This window comes from Cicer arietinum, chromosome 3, assembly GCF_000331145.2.
Source record: "Cicer arietinum cultivar CDC Frontier isolate Library 1 chromosome 3, Cicar.CDCFrontier_v2.0, whole genome shotgun sequence".
NCBI classification, from domain to species: Eukaryota; Viridiplantae; Streptophyta; class Magnoliopsida; order Fabales; family Fabaceae; genus Cicer; species Cicer arietinum.
Genome location: NC_021162.2, coordinates 4,561,175 through 4,583,045, shown reverse-complemented (window position 1 = coordinate 4,583,045; position 21,871 = coordinate 4,561,175). Strand labels below are relative to the sequence as shown.

The 21,871-nt window shown below is 33.8% G+C and overlaps 1 protein-coding gene across 5 annotated transcripts in view; it reads left to right on the top strand.

Annotated features, from left to right (window-relative positions):
- Nucleotides 1-12,528, top strand: part of LOC113785442 (uncharacterized) — a 29,198-nt gene extending 16,670 nt beyond the window's left edge. For 4 of the 5 annotated variants that reach the window (XM_027331808.2, XM_027331807.2, XM_027331810.2 and 1 more), the window contains 10 exons: nucleotides 1,612-1,744; nucleotides 6,303-6,400; nucleotides 7,061-7,105; nucleotides 8,189-8,294; nucleotides 8,817-8,943; nucleotides 9,763-9,878; nucleotides 10,202-10,278; nucleotides 11,000-11,134; nucleotides 11,779-11,847; nucleotides 12,073-12,528. In XM_027331808.2, coding sequence (XP_027187609.1) covers nucleotides 1,612-1,744; nucleotides 6,303-6,400; nucleotides 7,061-7,105; nucleotides 8,189-8,294; nucleotides 8,817-8,943; nucleotides 9,763-9,878; nucleotides 10,202-10,278; nucleotides 11,000-11,134; nucleotides 11,779-11,847; nucleotides 12,073-12,345 — 1,179 coding nt within the window. In that variant the 3' untranslated portion in view covers nucleotides 12,346-12,528. The remainder of the gene's footprint in view (nucleotides 1-1,611; nucleotides 1,745-6,302; nucleotides 6,401-7,060; nucleotides 7,106-8,188; nucleotides 8,295-8,816; nucleotides 8,944-9,762; nucleotides 9,879-10,201; nucleotides 10,279-10,999; nucleotides 11,135-11,778; nucleotides 11,848-12,072) is intronic. The other variant, XR_003471511.2, reaches the window with a different exon arrangement.
- Nucleotides 12,529-21,871: the final 9,343 nt, after the last annotated feature.

Genomic DNA, 21,871 nt, shown 5'->3' with positions numbered 1-21,871 from the left:
TAATGTGAAATATCACCGCGATGAGGGTGATCTATTGTCGGATCCCTTATTGTATCGACAACTTGTGGGTAGTCTTAATTATTTGACAATTACTCGTCCTGACATATCATTTGCTGTTCAACAAGTAAGTCAGTTCATGCACTCTCCTCGCCACCTTCACTTGGCAGCAGTTCGTCGCATAATTCGCTATTTGCTAGGTACCTCTCAACGAGGTCTCTTCTTTCCCATTGGCACAATTCCCAAATTGATTGCCTATAGTGATGCTGATTGGGCAGGGTGTCCCGACACTCGGCGATCAGTCACCGGTTGGTGCATGTTTCTCGGTTCTTCACTGATATCATGGAAAAGTAAGAAACAAGCAAGAGTCTCTAAATCCTCTACAGAATCAGAATATCGTGCTATGTCTACTGCTTGTTCTGAGATAATTTGGCTTCGTGGTCTTTTGGCTGAACTTGGATTCCCTCAAACAGAGCCGACGTCTCTCTATGCCGACAATACAAGTGCTATTCAAATTGTTGCAAATCCTGTTTTTCATGAGCGCACCAAACATATTGAAGTAGATTGTCACTCTATCCGTGAGGCCTATGATAATCAGATTATATCCATTCCTCACATCAATACTCAGTTTCAAGTTGCAGACATTCTTACCAAAGCTGTTCCTCGCCCGCGCCATCAGTTTCTAGTTAGCAAATTGATGCTTCTTGACCAGCCGCATCAATTTGAGGGGGGATGTGAATCAGGAAATAAATAATAATGTATAATTATATTTATCAGTTTTTCTAAAATTAGTTAGACAAATCAGGATTTGATTTGATCCTCTTAATTTGTAATTATTAGATATAAATGTTGTAACGATTATTTATACCGAGAAATATCAAGGCAAAAAGGGCATCAAACCCTATTTTCTGACAATTATTTATTAGCGTGATTGGTTGACATTAAGATGCATGGCCTGCTGCTGATCTTATGTATTCAAGTTTGTTAAATGCGCTGTATGCTACTTTAATATAATTGCTCTTGTGGTCCAGACTATGACGTTGTGTAATGCCTGAGTATTTGGTTTTTCAAGTTTTACTTCTAATAGAATGTTGTAGCTTAAAATTTGGGCTTGCATTCAGTCAAGAAAATAATGTTGTTGGTTTTCTTATTTGACCATGTTCTTGGTGAACTGTGTCCCATTCATCTCTAGAGGTTCCAAGCTTGGTGGCTTGTACTTGACATCTGTGGATTCTCCTCAGACTAGAAACAAAGTATTTCTGTGACAATAAAAAGTATGTTAGATTATGCAATAATCGCATTTTGAATTTATACACCAGACAATCAAATGCTGTACTGTGCATGCAGAAACACTGAAGCAATTTAGAGTTTTTGCACTGTATGCTAATTTTATCGAACTAATTTACCATTCATTTCATCTAGTAGTATTTCATTATAAGATATGCATTGTATTATTTGCATGATTATGTCTACTGGTGTTCATTAACTGTTGATATTACAAGTATTTGTCATATGCATTATCAATTTCATGTATTTACCTCTTATATTGGCAAGGCACAATTAAAAGAGGAAAAGAAAATTTGACTTAGCTTTGATGTTTTTCCCCCCCTCAAGTTTCAAGGTTTTAACTGGGAGAGCTGGAGAAGGAGCTGGTACACGGAGTTGGCATCTAAAACTGCTGATTTATCTAAATGTGGGGTGACAGCAGTGTGGCTGCCACCACCAACAGAATCTGTTTCCGCTCAAGGTTTGACCTGCTTTCTTTTTTCTACGAGGCATAATAATACCAGTGCTTAGTCCATCATTGTTAGGAAACTTTGGTTACTGTTGCACTGTTATTAGAGTGTTATCTGTGAGCTGTAGCAATCCTGTTATCTGCTGTTAGTGTATGTTGTTACAGTTTGTCACAACAGACATTCAATCGTAGTGACTGAACTGAAAGGCTGTTGCATCCCCATTTCAATGCATTGGGTGTGTTACATATAGTTTAGCTTTTGTATTAGAAAATACTTTTTTGAACTTCACATGATTAAATCGAAGTTCAGTCTCAGATTCTGTTAGGATATAGAATAATTAGAGTTAGTTGGGAAGTTGGCGAGTTTGTTTAGTGGTTGTTATTTTGGTAATCTTAGAAAGTCTTTAAATAGCCCTAAATTGGTAGTGGGAAAGGATAGCTTTGAAGAATTAAGTTTTGTGACTAGAGAGGCTTGTGTGCAAGGTTATCTTCTTCATTTTCAACCTTTGAGGTAGCCTTGTGTGCAAGGTTATCTTCTTTGAGGTAGCCTTGTGTGCGAGGATATCTTCTTCATTTTCAACCTTTCGTATCTTCTCTTACTTCATTTGCTTACAATCTTTATGTTAATTCATTTGAGTCTGTTTTACACCATTATTCTAAGAATTCTTTCTTGCTCAAAGAAAGGATCCTAACAGACTTTGCCCCACTTATTTTTGCTTTCTTTTATTTTCTGAGCTCACTGTTTTGTAATACTTATAAATCTTCAAATCAATTTTCTTAACTATATATTTAATGGGAATAAGACAGGCACCCTGCAAGTCATAAAATACAGTCAATTTCATTTTGCCCATTTTTTAGTTGTGGATATATTTATATGGAAACCAAATGATACGTATACATATGATTGTGCAGTCATATTATGAATACAGATTGTGTGTTTGCTTGATATAAAAATTAAAATGTCGCTGACAGTATTTGATAGAAAACAGAATTTTATTGACTAGAATTGATGAGCTCTGAAGCTCTTACAATGCTGGAAATATGAAAATGCAGAAAAAGAAATAAACCAAAGTTCTAAGAACTCCTAAACCAGAGCAGAATTGCTCCTAACCAGAGAAATAATTTCCCTAATTGTTTCTTAGAATATTTTCTGAATATCTTTCCCTCTTCCTATTCCCTCCTTCTTATAACATAAAATAAATGACATTATTAATTAGCTTTTATTCCTTTCATTCATTCTTCTTGAAACTAAATGTCTTTCCCACTTCCCCTCTTTAATGGAATATTAGTAGAATAAGAGACATTGTTACTAGCTTTTATTCCCTCCATCAATCATTCTAGAAACTGAATGTGTGTGAAGTGTGTGACTTGGTTGAGTGGGCCCCACTCTTTGGGCCTCATTCATCTTAATTTGCAGTGTTCTATCATTGCCATCCGCTTCAAAATGAGCCTTGCCCTCAAGGCTAACATTAAAAGATTGATTCTGTAGCAGACTTCCAGGTTCCCAACTGATGGTTTCCTTATTCCCTTCCCATGTTATGATTTTTTTTGGCTTTAGTATATTCGTGGTAACAACATTAAGTTCTTTTTCTGGATTGATTCTCAAATTCTCCGGATTTTGACACTGGAGCTTCACAGTTTTCCCCTTCCAGTCCAAGCAAATTGTCATTTCTTCCCAATCAAATAACACCTTGCCTAGCTTATGCAGCCAAGCCACTCCCAAAATCATGTCCTCACCTTGTAATTTCACTATGTAAGCTTCAACCGTGGTCTGGAACCTTCCAATTTGAATGTCAAAATTCCCACACTTCTCTGTTATGGCCACACGAGAACCGTTTCCAAATTTTGCTTTCGTAACTGGGATTGTTCTATTGGAAGTGGAAGCTGCAGAATTGCAGCCATTTGAGGAGTCACAAAACTGTGAGTAGCACCAGTGTCCACCATCATCGTGACCGGCATGCCCTTCACGTGACCGGCATGCCCTTCACGATACCTTCCAAACGCAGAGAAAAAGGGAACCAATTTCGAGCTCTGCCTTCCTCTGCTATTCTGAATAGCACTGCAAAGTTGCATCTTAGTGCAACGTTTTCCTCCCCTTCCTTCAATTCGATAGCTAGGACTTCACCGGCCTCGTCCGTCACTTCATCATCTCCGAATTTCGAAACGCAACTGTTTTTCAGCACACTGATGAAGAGGATGGAACTTTTCCCCACATCGAAAACAGAGGCCTCGCGCCTTACGATCCATTAATTCAGGATATGAAAGATGCTTAGTTCTCCGATTGCGATTTTCGTGGTTCCCCCGTCGCTCTTCATTGCCATTTGTTCGTGTTTGGTACTGATCAAGGTTGCCTCCTTGCATGCTTAATTCCGGGTTAGGATTTGACCCAGTTAGAGTATTTCTGGATTGGGTTCCCCCAGGACTTGCATTTCCCTTGTTTGGGCCTGAAAAAAAATCCAGTCCAGACCCATTACTTCCTTCTCTTCCCCCCTTCCAGTTTCGCGAACGACCTCCACCTCCGCTTCCTCTGTAATTCAACATGCCCCGTAACTCTGTTTCAACACCACGAGCCAATTTCACTGCCTCCACACGTGTCTTAGGATTGAAGGTCCTTACTTGCAAACGTACCTCTAGTTGGAGGCCACCCAAAAAATACCCAAGGTATTGTTCTTTGGGGAGACGCTTAACCTGGGAAGAGAAATATTCGAAATCTGAAATGTACTCTTCCACATCTCCAATTTGTTGAAGATCTTTCAATTCTTCGAATGGATTATCTGGATTATCGCTCTTTCTTCCTTCATATCTCTCAATCAGCGCTTCCTTCAACTTCAACCATGTGAGAGCATCCTCCGTTTCACATAGAAGATTAAACCAATGAATGGTTGCTCTCTCCATGCTAATTTTCGCCAAACGAACCTTCACTTCTTCAGATATTCCCTGTACCTCAAAATATGTCTCTACTCGCGTGATCCACCCCACTGGATCGTCACCATCAAATGACGGCAGCTCCACCTTCTTCCCTGCCATCTTGTATTCTGTAATTGGCCGGTTATTTGCGATATCCCAGGTGTAGGCCGATTCAACAGTTTTGCAAACTCTGTCAAAATGGCATGACGAAATTCATCCAAGGTTTGACGCATTGAACCTTCCATCTTAGCCATTCTTATCTCCAAAGCCTCAACCTTGTCGGACATTTTCGGTGGCATTCGGTTTCGCTAGCTTCTCTCTCTATCCGACAGGTTGGACCAATGATAGAAAACATAATTTTATTGACTAGAATTGACGAACTCTGAAGCTCTTACAATACTGGAAATATGAAAATGCAGAAAAAGAAATAAACCAGAGTTCTAAGAACTCCTAAACCAGAGCAGAATTGCTCCTAATCAGAGAAAGAATTCCCCTAATTGTTTCTTAGAATATTTTCTGAATATCTTCCCCTCTTCCTATTCCCTCCTTCTTATAACATAAAATAAATGATATTAATTAGCTTTTATTCCTTTCGTTCATTCTTCTTGAAATTGAATGTCTTTCCCACTTCCCCTCTTTAATGGAATATCAGTAGAATAAGAGACATTGTTACTAGCTTTTATTCCCTCCATCAATCATTCTACAAACTGAATGTGTGTGACTTGGTTGAGTGGGCCCCACTCTTTAGGCCTCATTCCTCTTAATTTGCAGTGATCTATCAGTATTGTAGTCATTTTCCCCTTACCATCAAAAGCAAATACATAACCCTATCAAGCACAACAGTAAATTTTAGCTTATCTGTATAAAAACATAAACATTCGCATCAATTGAACTAAGTATACATGATTGTATGCTTCAATTGAACTAAGTACAGTGTTTTTAGCTTTCAATGTTACTACTTTTTTTTCTCTTCAATTGTTTAGATCATCAACAAGACATTCAGGTCTTTCCTATAAAATTTGTTCAACTAACTTTACTACTATCCCTTCTTATCAACAACAGTCGAGTCTTTTCTCACTTGGTTACATGGATCAGCTAACAGTTAGCTGCTAACTACTATTCCTTCTCATATCTTAAAATTTGTTCCACGGGTTGCAAGCTCATCTAGTTCTCTATATTACTTTATGTAGTATACTCGTATCTAGCCATCTTTGAAGTAATGCATGGTATGGCTACCTTATACTCGCTAGTGCAATTGAACTAACAAAAGTTGTCATTGCATTGAATAGAATATCCAAAGAATTTTCAATTTGTATTTCATTGTTTTTATGTTAACTTTTTGAGAAAAAAGGGGCAAAGATAATATACATAATCTAAGATATGCCCATTGCACAGATCCATTGTTTGCTGAGAACTGAAAGTTTTGTGTGTTGAATAACTTCTATAAATTAAAACTAAATGTAAGATTAATCTTACAATTTCTGATTTAAGGATAAATGCCTTTGCAAACTTCATTCTCTTCACAAGAGAGCTGACAACGTGGTGTTTTTTAATTTTCTTCCTGAGGGAACCTTCTTCAATTCAATGTCAAAATAGTTTATTTATTATCTAATATATGATTCACCTGTGGTATGTATTCATGAACAATGTAAACTATATGCAGGTTACATGCCTTCTGATCTTTACAACTTGAATTCATCCTATGGTTCTGTGGAAGAACTTAAATATTGTATAGAGGAAATGCATTCTCATGATCTGCTGGTATGTTGTGCTGGTTATTGACATACCAAAATGAATATCGAAAGATGTATTTCAAGCAATTAATTTCTTCAAATTTTACAACAATCTCAAACTTTATGGCTTTAGGAGGTCCAAAATTAACTTGTTTCTTTTTCTTCTTAAATAATGTAAAACATAAATTTACGTTTCATCTGTGGATAAGTAAAATATTCTCTTTTAGATTGTGTTGTTTGAATTACAAATAAGAAAACTGATATGACTAGATACAGAATTAACTGAAGTCATTATTTTAAATAATTAGGTGGTTGAAAGAATTTGAAGTATTCAAGATCTCAATTAAATACTTATAATAAATTGTGTGGATACGTCATGGTTACTTGAAATGACATTGATTTTATGAGACTAAAAGGTAGTAATTAAGTACATTTTTCTTATGTGTAAAAAAGAAGCAAACTACCAGTTAGTGCAGAATGCTGTAAGGAATTCTTTTTGATGACTTGATTTCATTTATATGTATTTTTCTTATCAGTTTCCCTGTTGCATAAATGTATTTAAATAGTTAAAATATTTCTGTGGGACAAATTGTTACTATACGCCTCTTGTAACTGTTTGACTTTTTGTGCATACATATTCTTTTAATATATGGTTGTAATTGTTGTAAGATGTTTATTTTCTAAATAGGCCTTGGGAGATGTTGTACTTAATCATCGATGCGCACATAAACAGGTAAACTATTTAGTCTGGATTCTTGTTTATTTTTTCTGTGAATTACATCTGTTCTTGGGTCATTGATTGAGGGTTTAAGGTTTGAGAATATTATGGTTGTTCGCAGAGCGTTGGAAATTCTGCCTTAATTGTGGTCTGCCTCTAGCCTGTTTAATTGCGTCAAACTTAGGCTGCTTGTGTCATCTTACAGAAAAAATATATATTAATTCACTGCCACATATCAAGATGAGGTGGATTTCTGATAGGTACCTCATCAGTTAATAGGAGAATCTTGATGTTAGAGACTAAATAATTTGTCATATAGGGACTCAAACTGTAAAGAAACAATTAAGATGACCAAAACCAAAGGATCCTTCCTTATATCATAGGGACTAAGTTATTTAAGCCATAGAAAAAATTTCGGCACAGGTATAGCACTATAGGGGGACTGGATGTTTTCCACAGCTCCACGCTTCCAGTTCAAATAATGACTTTTATGTTAGATGTGATAGAGATATAAAACTATGCCTCGTATGAGAAATGAAAGCAACACATTATTATTGTGTGATGTTATGACGGTCCCACCATTACGGAAATGGGTCCCACCAAGTAGGAAATGACAACCACATAATTAGTGGGATTTACATGAATTTCACCCAATAATGTAGTGTGTTGGAAAGAATGCATTGCTCACATTACTCTTTCTAGTATTTCACCCTAATAAATTAAGCTTTAGATAAGCCCACTCCTTGACATCGGAGAATTTGATGCTACCTGTTAATCATTTGTCTAATTCAGTTATGTGCATTGAATTAACATTTCATTGCTAAGAACAACATTAAAACTGAAGGTAAGAGACTTCTCTGAAAGCATTAACCTCTGCATTTGCTTCATACTAAGATTTGCAGAAGTTTATTAATTATAGGTGCCGGTTCTCCTATAATTGCTTTGATCTTGGATTCATGGTATCATTTACTTTAAATATTAAACCATAGCATATGAAAACTAAAAGTTGAGTCAATCTCTTTAAGAGGTGCATTTCATAATATGTGCTATTATATGGCTATTGCCGAAATTAAGAATAACAACTTGTACTTGTTTCAGAGTCCAAATGGTGTTTGGAACATTTTTGGTGGCAAGCTAGCATGGGGACCTGAAGCAATTGTATGCGATGATCCAAATTTTCAGGGGCGTGGAAATCCTTCCAGTGGTATATTTATATACACATAGGGAGACATGCTATTTCAATCTTGCCCTTTTAATAAGTAATTTACATTGGAGAATTTTTGAGGCTGTTTCCTTTCATTTCAAATGAAACAATTTGTTAAGAACCCAAAACACAAATCCTAATTAAATGAAGGTAAATGCTGACCAATGCCCTGAGGGCGTCAGGTAAGGAATCAAAATTATAAAAAATAAAGTATTCATAAGAAGGTATAGCTTTTTAAGTTACCCATGCATTAAATATTGCACTTTTCATCAAAAAAATATCCAAGTATTCTTAACCAGTGCCTTCTGTAAGTTTGTTTGTTTGCCTCTTGTGGACCAAGATTGACATGGTCCCAAAAAGTCAAAAACAGTATGTTCCACTTTTGTCATATTTCCCCTAGATGGAAGTAAAAAACGTGACACCTGTTTTCCACAGTATGGAAAAATACAATGCTATATTAGCTATTACATCAATTATTTTGGGTTCTCCTTATTTACAGACTCTTTATAATGTTATATATAGGGGATATCTTCCATGCTGCACCAAATATTGATCATTCTCAGGATTTTGTGCGGAAAGATATCAAGGAATGGTTGAACTGGCTTCGCAATGATATAGGTTTTGATGGATGGCGGCTTGACTTTGTAAAGTAATATTATTCATGATAAAGTATATGGGAGCTTATGACAATTTCTTTACCCATAAAATCATAATAAGTTTCTCTAGTCATTATAATTTCTCTAGTAAATGAAAATATAAGTCAATATTTTTAGTGTATATTGCTTGATGAAAGCAAATTTGGCTTTGCTAACTATCATGCAGCTGACAGGGGTCGATTCCTCTACAGCCACTGAATCAATGTAGTGTGAGAAAGAAATAAATAAACTAAGTAGTCTAGAGTTCAATCCTTTCTGCTGTTAACTAAATTTTCAGTTTAACAAATTGAATTAGTCTTTGATGTCAGTATATATTTTATTTATTTATTTTTACTACAAGACAAATGGTCATTCATGTGAGTTGCATAATAGCTTAAGCTTTAGCTGAAGTCGTTCTTTTACAAGTACTAGTCATTGGAAAAATGCTAAAATAGAGTTTGCAAGAATATTCAGCATACTCTTAGACGAAGAAAATAATACTTTTCTTTGGAACTTTGTTAAGTTGCATAATGAAAAGGTTGAAGCTAAATAATGAAATAGTTTTTTTATTTAGAGAAAAATAAATAATGAAATTGTTAATAAAAAGCCTTATCTTCCTATCTCATATCAATGTTGTTTAGTAGATGTCGTACTTTTTCAAACATATAGATAATATGTTAAAAAAAGCCTAACATCTGAAATGTTTCAGTGGTCTCTGTTTGCATGTTATGGATTTTCATTTTAAATTTAATCAATTGGAATTTTGGACGATGTTATTGTTCTTTTTGTTCCTTAGCTGATTTTAATGGAAATTTTTTATTTGCTTCGAACAGAGGCTTCTCCGGCACATATGTTAAAGAATATATTGAAACATCAAATCCTGTATTTGCCATTGGAGAATACTGGGACAGCTTGGCTTATGAACATGGAAGTTTGTGTTACAACCAAGGTTATTATTTACTGCTTGTAGACTCAGTTATCCTTAATGTATTGAGAAAAGTAGAGTTTGAGTTGTGTTTATAAATTTTGTAGTGTACATGCTGATTTCAAATTACCGTAAGTTCACATACACAAATGAATTTATCAGTATAGCTTTTAAAATGTTTCCAGGTGATAATGTGATGTACAGTGCAATTAATTTAGAAGTACAAGAAAGTTAGTTTTTAAGAAGGATCATTCAAATCTTAATTAGAGAGGATAATTAATATAAAAATCAAACTGTATCCAATTTCTATATTTTTGTCTTATATGTTGACATTTGTAAACAAATAGATGCTCATCGGCAACGGATAGTTAACTGGATCAATGCAACTGGTGGTACTTCATCTGCATTTGATATCACAACAAAGGTACTTTTAAGAGACTTTAATGAAGTTTCCTAGTCATGTCTAACCCAGTCATGAAAAAATTTATTTAATCAGGTCTAGATTGATTTAATAAGAGCTCATGAGGTTCTTCTATCTCTCTTGATATCATATATCAGCAATTCCTCTGCAACAGCTACATAGCACCAGGGAAAAACAACAGACACAACTTTATCCTATAAACCAAATAACTGCATGCACTGCAGACACACCCTCACAATCTAAGCTGGCTTATTTTGGGCCAAAATCTTTAAAATGTATCACAAAGATTTGGTTCAAAATGAGAAGATGTACCCAATATATTCCAAAAAGAAAAATCTCAAACAAGTTATTCGCCCAGAAAGTAGCTGTCTTACAATGGAAATATGAATTGGGCTGAAGTATCTGAGTTAGATCTGCACTGGAAAGATATTTTAAAAGTTTACAAACTTGAAACATATTATTTGTGTTAATCCTATTAAAACTGTTGTTCAGAGGAAAAACTTGACGCCATGGAGTTTCCATACTTTGATGTTACAATTGTCGGTATATCTATTGTTTTACTGCTTGTTTTTCTTGTTTTGAAATTCTCATAAACCAAGTTTTGATTTCTTTTATGCGAAGAGGAGGAGATAGGGGAGTAAGACCAGAAAAAAAGTATGTTAGTATTTAATATTATCTTGCTGCATTCTAAAGATTGATATTCTATTGCTTACCCTTTTTCCAGGGGATACTTCATTCTGCTCTGCACAATGAATATTGGAGAATGATAGATCCTCAAGGGAAACCAACAGGAGTTATGGGATGGTGGCCGTCTCGTGCTGTCACATTCATTGAGAACCACGATACAGGGTCCACACAAGTATGTAATCTGATTCGTTCTGTCAAAATATGATGCATTAAATAGAAAACATTGGTGATTATGTGGAATTTATGTCAGAGTATCACCTTGTATAACTTGCTTTGGATACTGTCAGAAGATGTGTCTACCAAAAAAACTTAATTACACACCAGTCTTAGTCTTTGAAGGTTTGGTATGCATTTATGATGTAGCCTGTTTCGTTTTGTGTTTATTGACTTGAGCCAAGTGTGAGGTTTCTGTTTCAAATCCTGTGATTGGCTCTAGTTGATGAGGTTCATCACTTCATTGCACCAGAATTTCCATTTATATAATTGACTAGGTAAACTAAGTGATTAATCATAATCCTAGATTCTTAATTCACTAATTATATTCTGATTTCAAAATCATATAATGCAATTTGATTGGTAACCCAAAAACTTTTCAGGTATTACAGATATCATTGTTTCTTCGTCAATATTGCTTTAACTTATTTATAGTTGTGGTTTGAGTTTTCATTTGTATTCTTTCCACTGATTCTAAAGTTGTGAGCCATTGCATTATGGCATATACTGCTACTACGTTTAGTTTTCAAGTTACAACCTGGCCTTGGTAGATTAGAGAATGAAGAAAATGGATTTAACACTTCATATTCATTTTATTTTCAGGGCCACTGGCCGTTCCCACGAGATAAGCTCATGCAGGGATATGCATATATCTTGACTCATCCCGGAACAGTAAGTTTTGAATGGATTAACATCTAATACCTTCTTGATACAGTCATCATTGTTTAAGGAAGCTCAATACGGTTTTCCTTTAAAAATGATCCGTATTTGTGGTCACCTAAACAGTGCAGTTTTTTGTTTGCAATGACCAAGGAATCAAATTTGTTTTAACAACTTGTCGAATCTCCAAGCCAGGCCCTATACTTAGCCTTTTTTTTTTTTTTCAATTTTGTGCAGCCTGTTATATTTTATGACCATTTCTATGATTTTGGCATCCATGATGTAATAACTGAGTTGATTGAGGCGCGGAAACGGGCTGGGATCCATTGTCGGAGCTCAATCAAGATATACCATGCAAACAACGAAGGTTACGTAGCTCAAATTGGCGACGCACTAGTAATGAAGCTTGGGCAGTTTGATTGGAATCCCTCTAAGGAGAACCGTTTGGATGGGAGCTGGCAGAAGTTTGTTGACAAAGGATCAGACTACCAAGTTTGGTTGAGACAATAGTTTCAGTGTTTAAAAGACATATACCATCGGTGTAAAATAGTTTTACACCGACGTCCAATGAGAAGTCACGATAAGTTTACATAAATTTACTTTGTAACTGCAACTTAAAAATAACCACCAAATACTATACTCTAATTGGATATCAATGTAAAACTATTTATATTGGCGGTGTTTGCTATTTTATACTGACATCCGATGACAAGTCACGATACGTCCACATAAATTTACATTGTAACCGCAACTTAAAAGTAATCACAAAATACTGCACTATGATGGACATGAGTGTAAAACTATTCAGACATGGCACTTTTCTGTGATGGAAATTGAAAGTGGATTCGATATTGCACATTCATGGAAGGAACAATTTGCAGAATTTTAGCCAACAATATGATAAGCAAATTGAAATTGTCACCAGCAGTGTTGATTTATATTGTCATATACTTCTGTAGTAAGGTACATAAACAAAAGAACTCATATTTTCATGTGCATTGCCATCTTCAATAAAAAGAAGCTAGCACCCCGTTGATTGTTATTTTGTTCGTTTTTGTAGTAGTTTTTTGCAATATTAATTTGATATCTTATTGTTTGATCAGACCTCTCTAAACACTCGCATATGTCTATTTTTAATTAATAAATAGATATGAAAAACATCACCAAATATAATAAATATATTAAAAACAAAAATAATTCAAAGGTGAATGTTAGAATATACTCACTCATTTAATGAGAGTATTTTAGCCACATGCACTTTAGGGTGTATTCAACAAATTTTTAATTATAACTTGCTAATATACTTCTAAAAAGTAGTGTATATTCTAGTAAATATATGTAGGAGTTGTTAACGTGCATTCATTTGTTTTTTAAATAGTATTTTAATAACATACATATTTAGATGTATTTAATTATTTTTTAGTTATCCAGAGTACGGTTTTGATCCCAGTGAAAAACACGTGTGAAGTGTGAAGATAAACACGAATGAAGTGTGAGGATCAAACACGAGTATAATGAGAATGAGTTTAAGTGCAAACAATAGAAATTTTCCAGCCACATTTTGATGGAAAAGATTGGGATAGATGGAGAGTGCAGATTCGAGCATTGTTTGGATTTCAAGAAGTGTTGGAAATCATAGAGAAATGTTTTGAAGATCTGGGAGCCAATCCAACAGAGGAGCAGATGTTGAATTTTAAAGAAAACAAGAAGAAATATTTGAAGGACACCTTCATTCTTCATCAATGTCTTGACACTGCCAACATTGACAAAATTTATGATGCAAGAAGTGCAAAAGAAGCATGAAACATTTTGGAGAAGTGTTATTCTAGAGGAAAGGTCAAGAAAGTGAAATTGCAGATCTTACAAAAACAATTTGAATTGTTACAGATGGAGGAACAAGAGAAGGTTTTAGATCTGATATCAAGATTGAGGAGTATCACAAATCAAATGGCTAGCGGTGGTGAAAAGCTTACTGAAAAGAAACTAAGTGAAAAGATATTGAGATCGTTGTATCCCAGGTTCGATTATGTTGTGTGTGCGATTGAAGAATCTAAAGACATTTGCTGATGATAGAACCATGGAAGCTGAGGGAGATATCAACATGGTGATTAAAAGAAGAAATTGAAAGACAATAATGATTGAAAATGTACTGTATGTGCCAAGAGTGAAGAGCAATTTGCTGAGCATTGGACAACTGATTCAAAAAGGGTTTTAGGTGATCATGAAGAACGATGCCTTAGAAATTTATGATGGACAGAAGATGATACTCAAGGCTCCTCTTTCAAAGAACAAAACATTTTTCATCAACATACAAGCTGCTGATATTCAATGTTTGAAGGCAGCAAGCTCAATTGATTGAAATTGGTTGTGGCATTTGGCCAGCTTAACTTCAGAAGCTTGCAACAGCTAGAAGTCAAGAAGATGGTGAGTGGAATTTCTATGATTGATGTCCCTGAGAAGGTATGTGAATTATGTATGGCAGGAAAACAATCAAGAAACTCTTTTCAATCACAGGTGCAAGCAAGAGCAGAGAACGTTCTTGGGGTGATTCATAGACATATATGGACCATTTAACGTACCATCATTAGGAGGTAATAAGTATTTCATAACTTTTGTTGATGAACTTAGTAGAATGTTGTGGATTTATTTGATTAAAACAAAAGATGAAGCATCAGAGACATTCAAAAACTTCAAGGTTAAAATGGAGAAACAAAGTGGAGAATCTATCAAAGTGTTAAGGACAGATGGAGGAGGAGAATATACTTCATATGAATTTAAGGATTTTTGCATGAAGAATGGAATTGAACATGAGGTAACAACTCCCTACACACCTCAACACAATGGCCTAGCTGAAAGGATAAATAAAATCATTATAAACATGACTAGAAGCATGATAAAAGAGAAGGGACTGCCACATAAGTTCTAAGGAGAAGGTGCATCAACTGATGTTTATATTCTGAATAAATGTCCAACAAAGAAAAAGGAGAAGGTACCAAAAAATGTATGGAGTGGAAGAAAGCTAGTAGTGGGGCATTTAAGAACATTTGGTGCTCTATGTTTTAAACATGTACTAGACCAGAAGAGAAGAAAGTTGTAGGACAAAAGTGAAGCAATGATCTTGATAGGGTATCATCCAACAGATGCTTACAAACTGTATGATCGTATCAGAGGCAAGGTGATGATGAAGAATGAAGGTGGCCTTCCAATCATATTCTTCCTTGCTCAAAACACACATTAGAAATAAATGAGCTTTAGAGTTTAGGAGTACCTTAACATTTTCATCAGTCGTCCATTGTGCTTGAGGTTTCTCGTCGGAGGTTGCATTTGTGTTGTTGGTTCTGATGACGTGATCCCTGCTTTCAACCACAAACCACATGTTGTTATCTTGTGATATGAGAAATAGTCCCATCTTACCTTTCTAGTGGTAGTAATATGTGCCATCAAAATAAGGAGGTCTGTTGGATGATCCTCCTTCAGGAATATACTTAGCTTTTGACATTTTTTCTTTTGATCTTTTTCTCTTATACTAGTTCACCCAATGAAGACTACGTCCAGTCTTCACACACTTGTGAGATTTTATTAATGATCAAACTGATTAATCTCTCACAGAGGTTGATTACACGTTGTTTATGCTTTAGCCTCACCAAGCTTACAACCTTGTATCTTACAAGTTCCAACTATTTCCAAGTGTAACTCACGTGGAAATTACAAAGTGATATGAATATGATGTTTTTCTTTTCTTAAACACTTTCTAAAACGATATTTCAAAGATATAGTGTATGTTGGGTCGCTTTCAATGATATTGACCATAGATCCATCCTAGTACAATCCGTCCTCGTACCTATTCATTTTGTCTTCTGACTTCTTTATTTCAAATGCTTTATTTATTCATTCTTTAATACTGTTTTGCCTTCTTTTAATGAATAAAAAACATTTGTTTTAGTGAGTATTTTGAAACTTTGAAGCTTCATCCTCTTACGAGGTCATTCTCTCGAATTTCAATCCTCCATATTTGAATAAGATTTTTCTCCTCTTTGTCTTAATGATTTATTACTTGTTTTCTTATATGAATTCACTCAAAAGCACATAGTAGTCATTAACCAAAATCTAAATCTTTTAAATAATTTTATTATCATTAAAACCATTGACATATATTTTATCTCAACAAATACTAATTTTTAAAGATTACAAAATTAGAATATTTTAAAATATATTTTTCAATGTGAGATATATTTATTATTATTATTTTTTAAAAATATAGATGTAACAAATATGTCATTTTTACCGTATATTACTAAACGATGAAGCATGCCTAGTCTTATTTTTACTCATGCACCCCACACCTACTGCCGATAGGGATGAGAATAGACTAGGCCGTCCGTCAGGGGCCTATGGCCTGACCTGACCTATTTAATAAAAAGGCTAGGCTCAGACTATTTTTAAAGTCTATTTATTTAAATAGGTCAGGCTTATAAAAAAGCCTATTAGGTCTGACAGGCCGACCTATATATATTTTATTATTTATTAATGTAATTTTTTATTATTATAATAATAATAATATTTCTCATTTTAAATTCTATCAATTATGCAATCACTCATTAGTCATTTAATATTCAGTAGCCGTTCCATATTTGGTAGTTGTTCTATATTCGGTAGTCATTCAATTAGTCAATCACTCAGTAGTCGTTCCATATTTGTTTGAGAGATAATAATGAGTGCGTTTGTTTCAGAAAAAAAAATTCTTTGAAATCAAAAATTATTTTTTAGGGTTTAAAGGATGTTTGTTTCAGATTTTTAAAAAAATATTTTGTTAGAAAAATTATTTTTTGTTTAATATATATAGATATGTACATTGATATTAGTATATGGAGAGCATCATGTGGTATGAGTAGAACATTTAAATGTTTTAATGTGAATACGACTTTTAAATAGACTTTCAGGCCGAACCAGACTTTTAAAAAGGTTAGATCAGACAAAAAAAAAAAAGCCTATGATGGAGCGTAGGACATACTTAAGCCTACAAAATTAATTGTAGGCCAGACTTAGACCTTTCAAAGCCTTGTCTGGCCTAACCTATTCCCACTCCTAACTGCCGAGGTACACACAACGAACACCTGCCACCCACCCCATCATAACTAAAGGCCCATCCCCTTCAACACTCATTCTTTAAGTAACCACACGCATCCTTATTCTAGCTACAACATCTCAAGAATTCATTATCAATCACATAAAAAAAAACCCTCATTATCATCGCCACCATAAATCCAACATTAGCATGATCTTTTCTCCAGCATAAATTGAACATGTCACTCACACATATAATCACTCTTAACTATTCAACATACTTTTTTTCATAGTTGAGATGATAAATATAATATAAATAATTAACGCAGAATTGTGATATCCAAGTTTATATTTAAAACATAATGTTCAGTCTAACAATATCGATACTTTTTCCATTGAGTTAAAACTTAAGGACTTAACCATCTAACATTAGCAATATCCAATTTCAAACTATTATTTTCTGCTTAACATTTTTATTGAGCCCTTTCTATTCTTATTATTTTATTTTATTTTATCGTTATTTAAAATGTTTTGGCCACTTCTTTGTTTTTTTATTTATAGCAAATATACTAGTGGTAATGTTAGTAGAACAAAACCATTATATGTTGACTTATGCTTAGTTAGAGTTTTGTGTGTGGGTACAATCCTTAGTAGAGTTTACTAACTTCTATTTGCTTTTGTTATTCTTGGCAACTATAATGGTTGTATGATTTATACATTCACTTAATTAGCAAGTGACTCTACTTCAATTTAATGTCTTTTTCTTTAGCTTCGTTTACAAAATAAAGATCAGCCACATATTGGAGACAAAATGGATTTAATTTTGCAGATGGTCCAACTCTTGGAAGCTCTTCTTTTATATGTAAGAATATTAGGTAAACCACTCTTCAATCTTTGAGTGTTGAATGAGTTTTGCAACTTAAAACTCTATTTTTTTATGGAAAACTTTTTACACCATTCATTTTTATATTTTGGTGAACACTCGTACTCTCTGAGTTTTGTTGGGAATATTATACAACATTTAATTCATGTCATATATTTTTCAAACTTTATTTTATTTTAAGTGAATTTAATTTTGGATTATTTTTATCTCGCGGTACCAATATACATCTCTTTCCAATGGTACCAAATAATATTTTTCTTTTTATTTTTAATAAGTAAAAATTAGTAATGTGCTGAGGGGATATTCAATTGGGGACACAGGGAATATTCAATTAAATAACATTGTAGCAGCTTTTCAATATTTTATTTAGAAGAAATTCAAGAGACAAATTACTAATCAAATATATATATATATATATATATATTAATTATATATGAAGCTGTAGATGTTCAAATATATTCACATTTGTTGTAAATGAAATCTAACATGCATAGTTACAATTTTCATGAAGATATTGAAATCTAATTTGAAATGTAAAAGGGTGAAAGTGTAAGTCAAACAAGAGGGATAATGATTTTGGAAGAAGAAAAGTGTTTATTCAACACCGTAGAACATTGCGCCCACCCATGTGTCTAAATGCTTTTCATGTCACTTCTTTCTGCCCAGATGAGAGCATTGCGCCTAGACTTGCTAGCATGGCACTAACACACATTTTTGGACCCTAATTAAGCTTAAAACTCAAATTTCGTAAGTGTCATGACCTACATGGCATTGAAGATCATATAGGCATGTTTTGGTGGCTAGGAACTTGAATGTCACACTCTTGGAAGCAATAAGTGAAGATTAATTTCATCTTTCTTATGTGTAATTTCATCTTATTCATTGTTACTCTATTCTTAATCATGAACTAACTTTCTCATTGATTAGGAATTAGATGAATCTCCTTGAATATATGTAGTTTTAGTTTTTATATAATATTTATGCAATTATGAAATGTTTGTTTATTCATCTATTGTTGTTTTTAATGCCTTTCTATGTTTGATCACCCTAGAATTATGAAATGTTTGGTCACATAAGAAATTAGTTATAAAAAAATGGATTTTGAGTTGATGAATTGGTCTTATTATAGTTTGGTAGTTCGACGTAATCAAATAAGTTATATTTTTAAAATAGTAAGTCGATAATTACATAGTGAAAAAGAGGTGATTTGAATCCCTAAGTATGTTTCTCTAATTAATTTTTACGTTTGTTCAAAATTATCAACCATCTATAAACCTTTTATTACCTTAAGTGTTTATGACCTTGTTGCGTTACTAAATTAATAACAATTATTATGAAGACAATTTTTGTTTATCACTATTATTACTTGAATGATTTGGTACACTTGCCAAAGAGTTTTCAAGTTTTTGGCGCTGCTGCCAATTTTCTATGAGATGTGATTTTTATGGACTAGTACATAAAAATGGCGATTATGAACCTTATGCATGTTGCTATTTTTGTGGGGAGGATAATTAAAATGACCATTGTGAGGAACCTGGTTTCGTTTCAAATATAGAGCAATAAGAGCATGAAGTTCATAAAATTGATTACAACTCTCACCTCAAAAATATTTTGGGTGAATTCTTGAGGACTAATCAAACTTCACTTGATAAATTTGAAGTTCATTGTGAGAATCTTGAGGAGAAAGTAGTTGAATTATTAAAAAAGCTTGTTGAGAATAATGCTCGTGTTAGAAGGAGAAAATTTGAAAACATGGTCCACATTAGACGCTTATGGTCTTTGCCCACATGGTCTACCGATCCACCTTTGGGAACCACATACTCAATAAGAATTTGGAAAAGAACTCGATACATATGTTTGAGGTGTACAAACTTGGAATTCACGGGGTCTTCAAAGAGTTCTTTGTTGATTTTGAAAGAGCCAATCCATGACTCATATCCATTTTCGAGCATCATGCCTTCATGATGGCATCTTGTGATGGCCGCTAGGATTGTTGAGTGATCTTGATAGGGAGACCCATCATAATATTGTAAACCTCATCGTCAGTGTTTGCATAAACAAACCTCCAAAACTCATTTTTCAGGACGTCCAAAGTATTCAAACTAGCTTACCTTAACAAGGTCCTCGATGAAGTTAAAGTCATTTGCAGCTAGGTTTGCAAAATCAACCTTCAATTCGTGAAGAATCTCGAGTTGTTCCAAATTACATTTAAGCATTGAAACATATGAGATATTTGAAGGGATTGGGGAATAATTTGACTCCATTGAAGAAGGAGAGATTTAGGCAGAGTAGGAAGTTAATCGATTAGTTGATAACGAAAGTGTGGGAGTTGTGAGAGATATGAGTAATAAAAAGTTTAAGAACCAAAACACTTGAGATTTTTTTAATAAAAAAAGCAGTACAAGACACACACGTGAGACACTTGTTGGGTATCACACCTTACGAAAATAAAAAATATTTATATTCAAGATTAATTGAATTTAAATTAACGAGGCACAAAAAAATTCAATGTCATTAGAGGCAGATCAAACATATTTTTAACCATTCATGCTATTTTACCAGATATAAGGCATATGGAGGATTAAACATTATTCTTTGATAAACATAATCTTTAGACGTTTCTTTATAAGACTAAATCTTTCCTTTACAAGGGGTTTTGCGAAAATATCAAACGACTGATGAGTGTCGACAAATTTAAAGTCTAAAATACCATTCTAGATATAATCCCTTATAAAGTAATGTTTAATCTCTATATGCTTTGCTTTAGAATGTAAAATATTTTTTTTGGGTTAAACATATGGCTAAAGTGTTATCAGAGAAGATAGAAATCTTCTATCATAAATTTTGAAATCTTGTAGTTGATGATTCATCTACAATAGTTGAGTACTGCAACTATCTGCTAAGATATACTTTACTTCTATCTACAATAGTTGTGGACAGAGCAATAATGTCTTGTCTTTTGTTTGACTAAGAGATCAGATTGTCACCAAGGAATGTACAGTGTTCACTAGGGCTCTTCCTTTCTAACTTATCTCTATCATGATTAGCATAATAGAAACCCATTACCTTGTACTCAAAGGGTTACAACACATGCCAATGTTAGTAGTGCCTTTCAGATATCTAAAGATCATCTTAAAAGCTGTTAAATGAGATTCTTTAGGGTCATACTGAAATCTGGCACACACACACAGTAAACATAATATCAGGTCTAGAGGCAATTAAGTAAAAGAGGGAACCTATCATTCCTTTGTATACCTTTTTACATGACTGATATTTGTCAAGAGAACATGTTGGATGCATAGGTATGGACATTGGCTTACAATCATCCATTTGAAACTTCTTAAGAAATTCTCGTGTGTATTTGATCTAATGAATAAGTACACCTTTGGGTTTTGATAAATTTGAATTCCTTGTAAGAATTTTAATTCTCTCATCATGCTCATCTCAAATTCATTCTACATAAGTTTAGAAAGTTCTCGGTAGAGCTTTCCGTTTGTAGAACTAAAAATAATATCATCAATGTATATCTGAATAATGAGAAAGTCATTCTTAGATAGTTTTTGAAATAAAGTAGTGTCAACATGACCTCTTTCAAAATTATTTTTTAGAAAGAAATTGTTTAGTCTATCTACAAAGCTCTTAGAGCTTGTTTGAGGTCGTACGAAGATTTATTTAGTTTGAAGACATGGTATGGAAATTCATTATCCTCAAAGCTAGATGGGTTTTTAACATACACTTACTCATTTATGTAACCATTTAAGAAAGCCTTTTTAACATCCATTTGATATAGAGTGATTTTATTAAATACAACAAAAGAATGTAAAAGTTTGATAGCCTCTAACCTTGTCACAAGGACAAAAGTTTCGGTGTAATCAATACCTTCACGTTGACTACAACCTTGAGCTACCAGTCTAGCTTTGTTTCTAACCACTTTACCTTTCTCATTGAATTTGTTTATGAAAAGCCACTTGGTTCAAATTAACTTCATTTCTTTAGGTTTCAGGAAGAGATCCCATACATCATTTCTTTTGAATTGATTCAACTCTTCTTGCATAGTCAGTATTGATCCATCATCTAACACAACTTCAT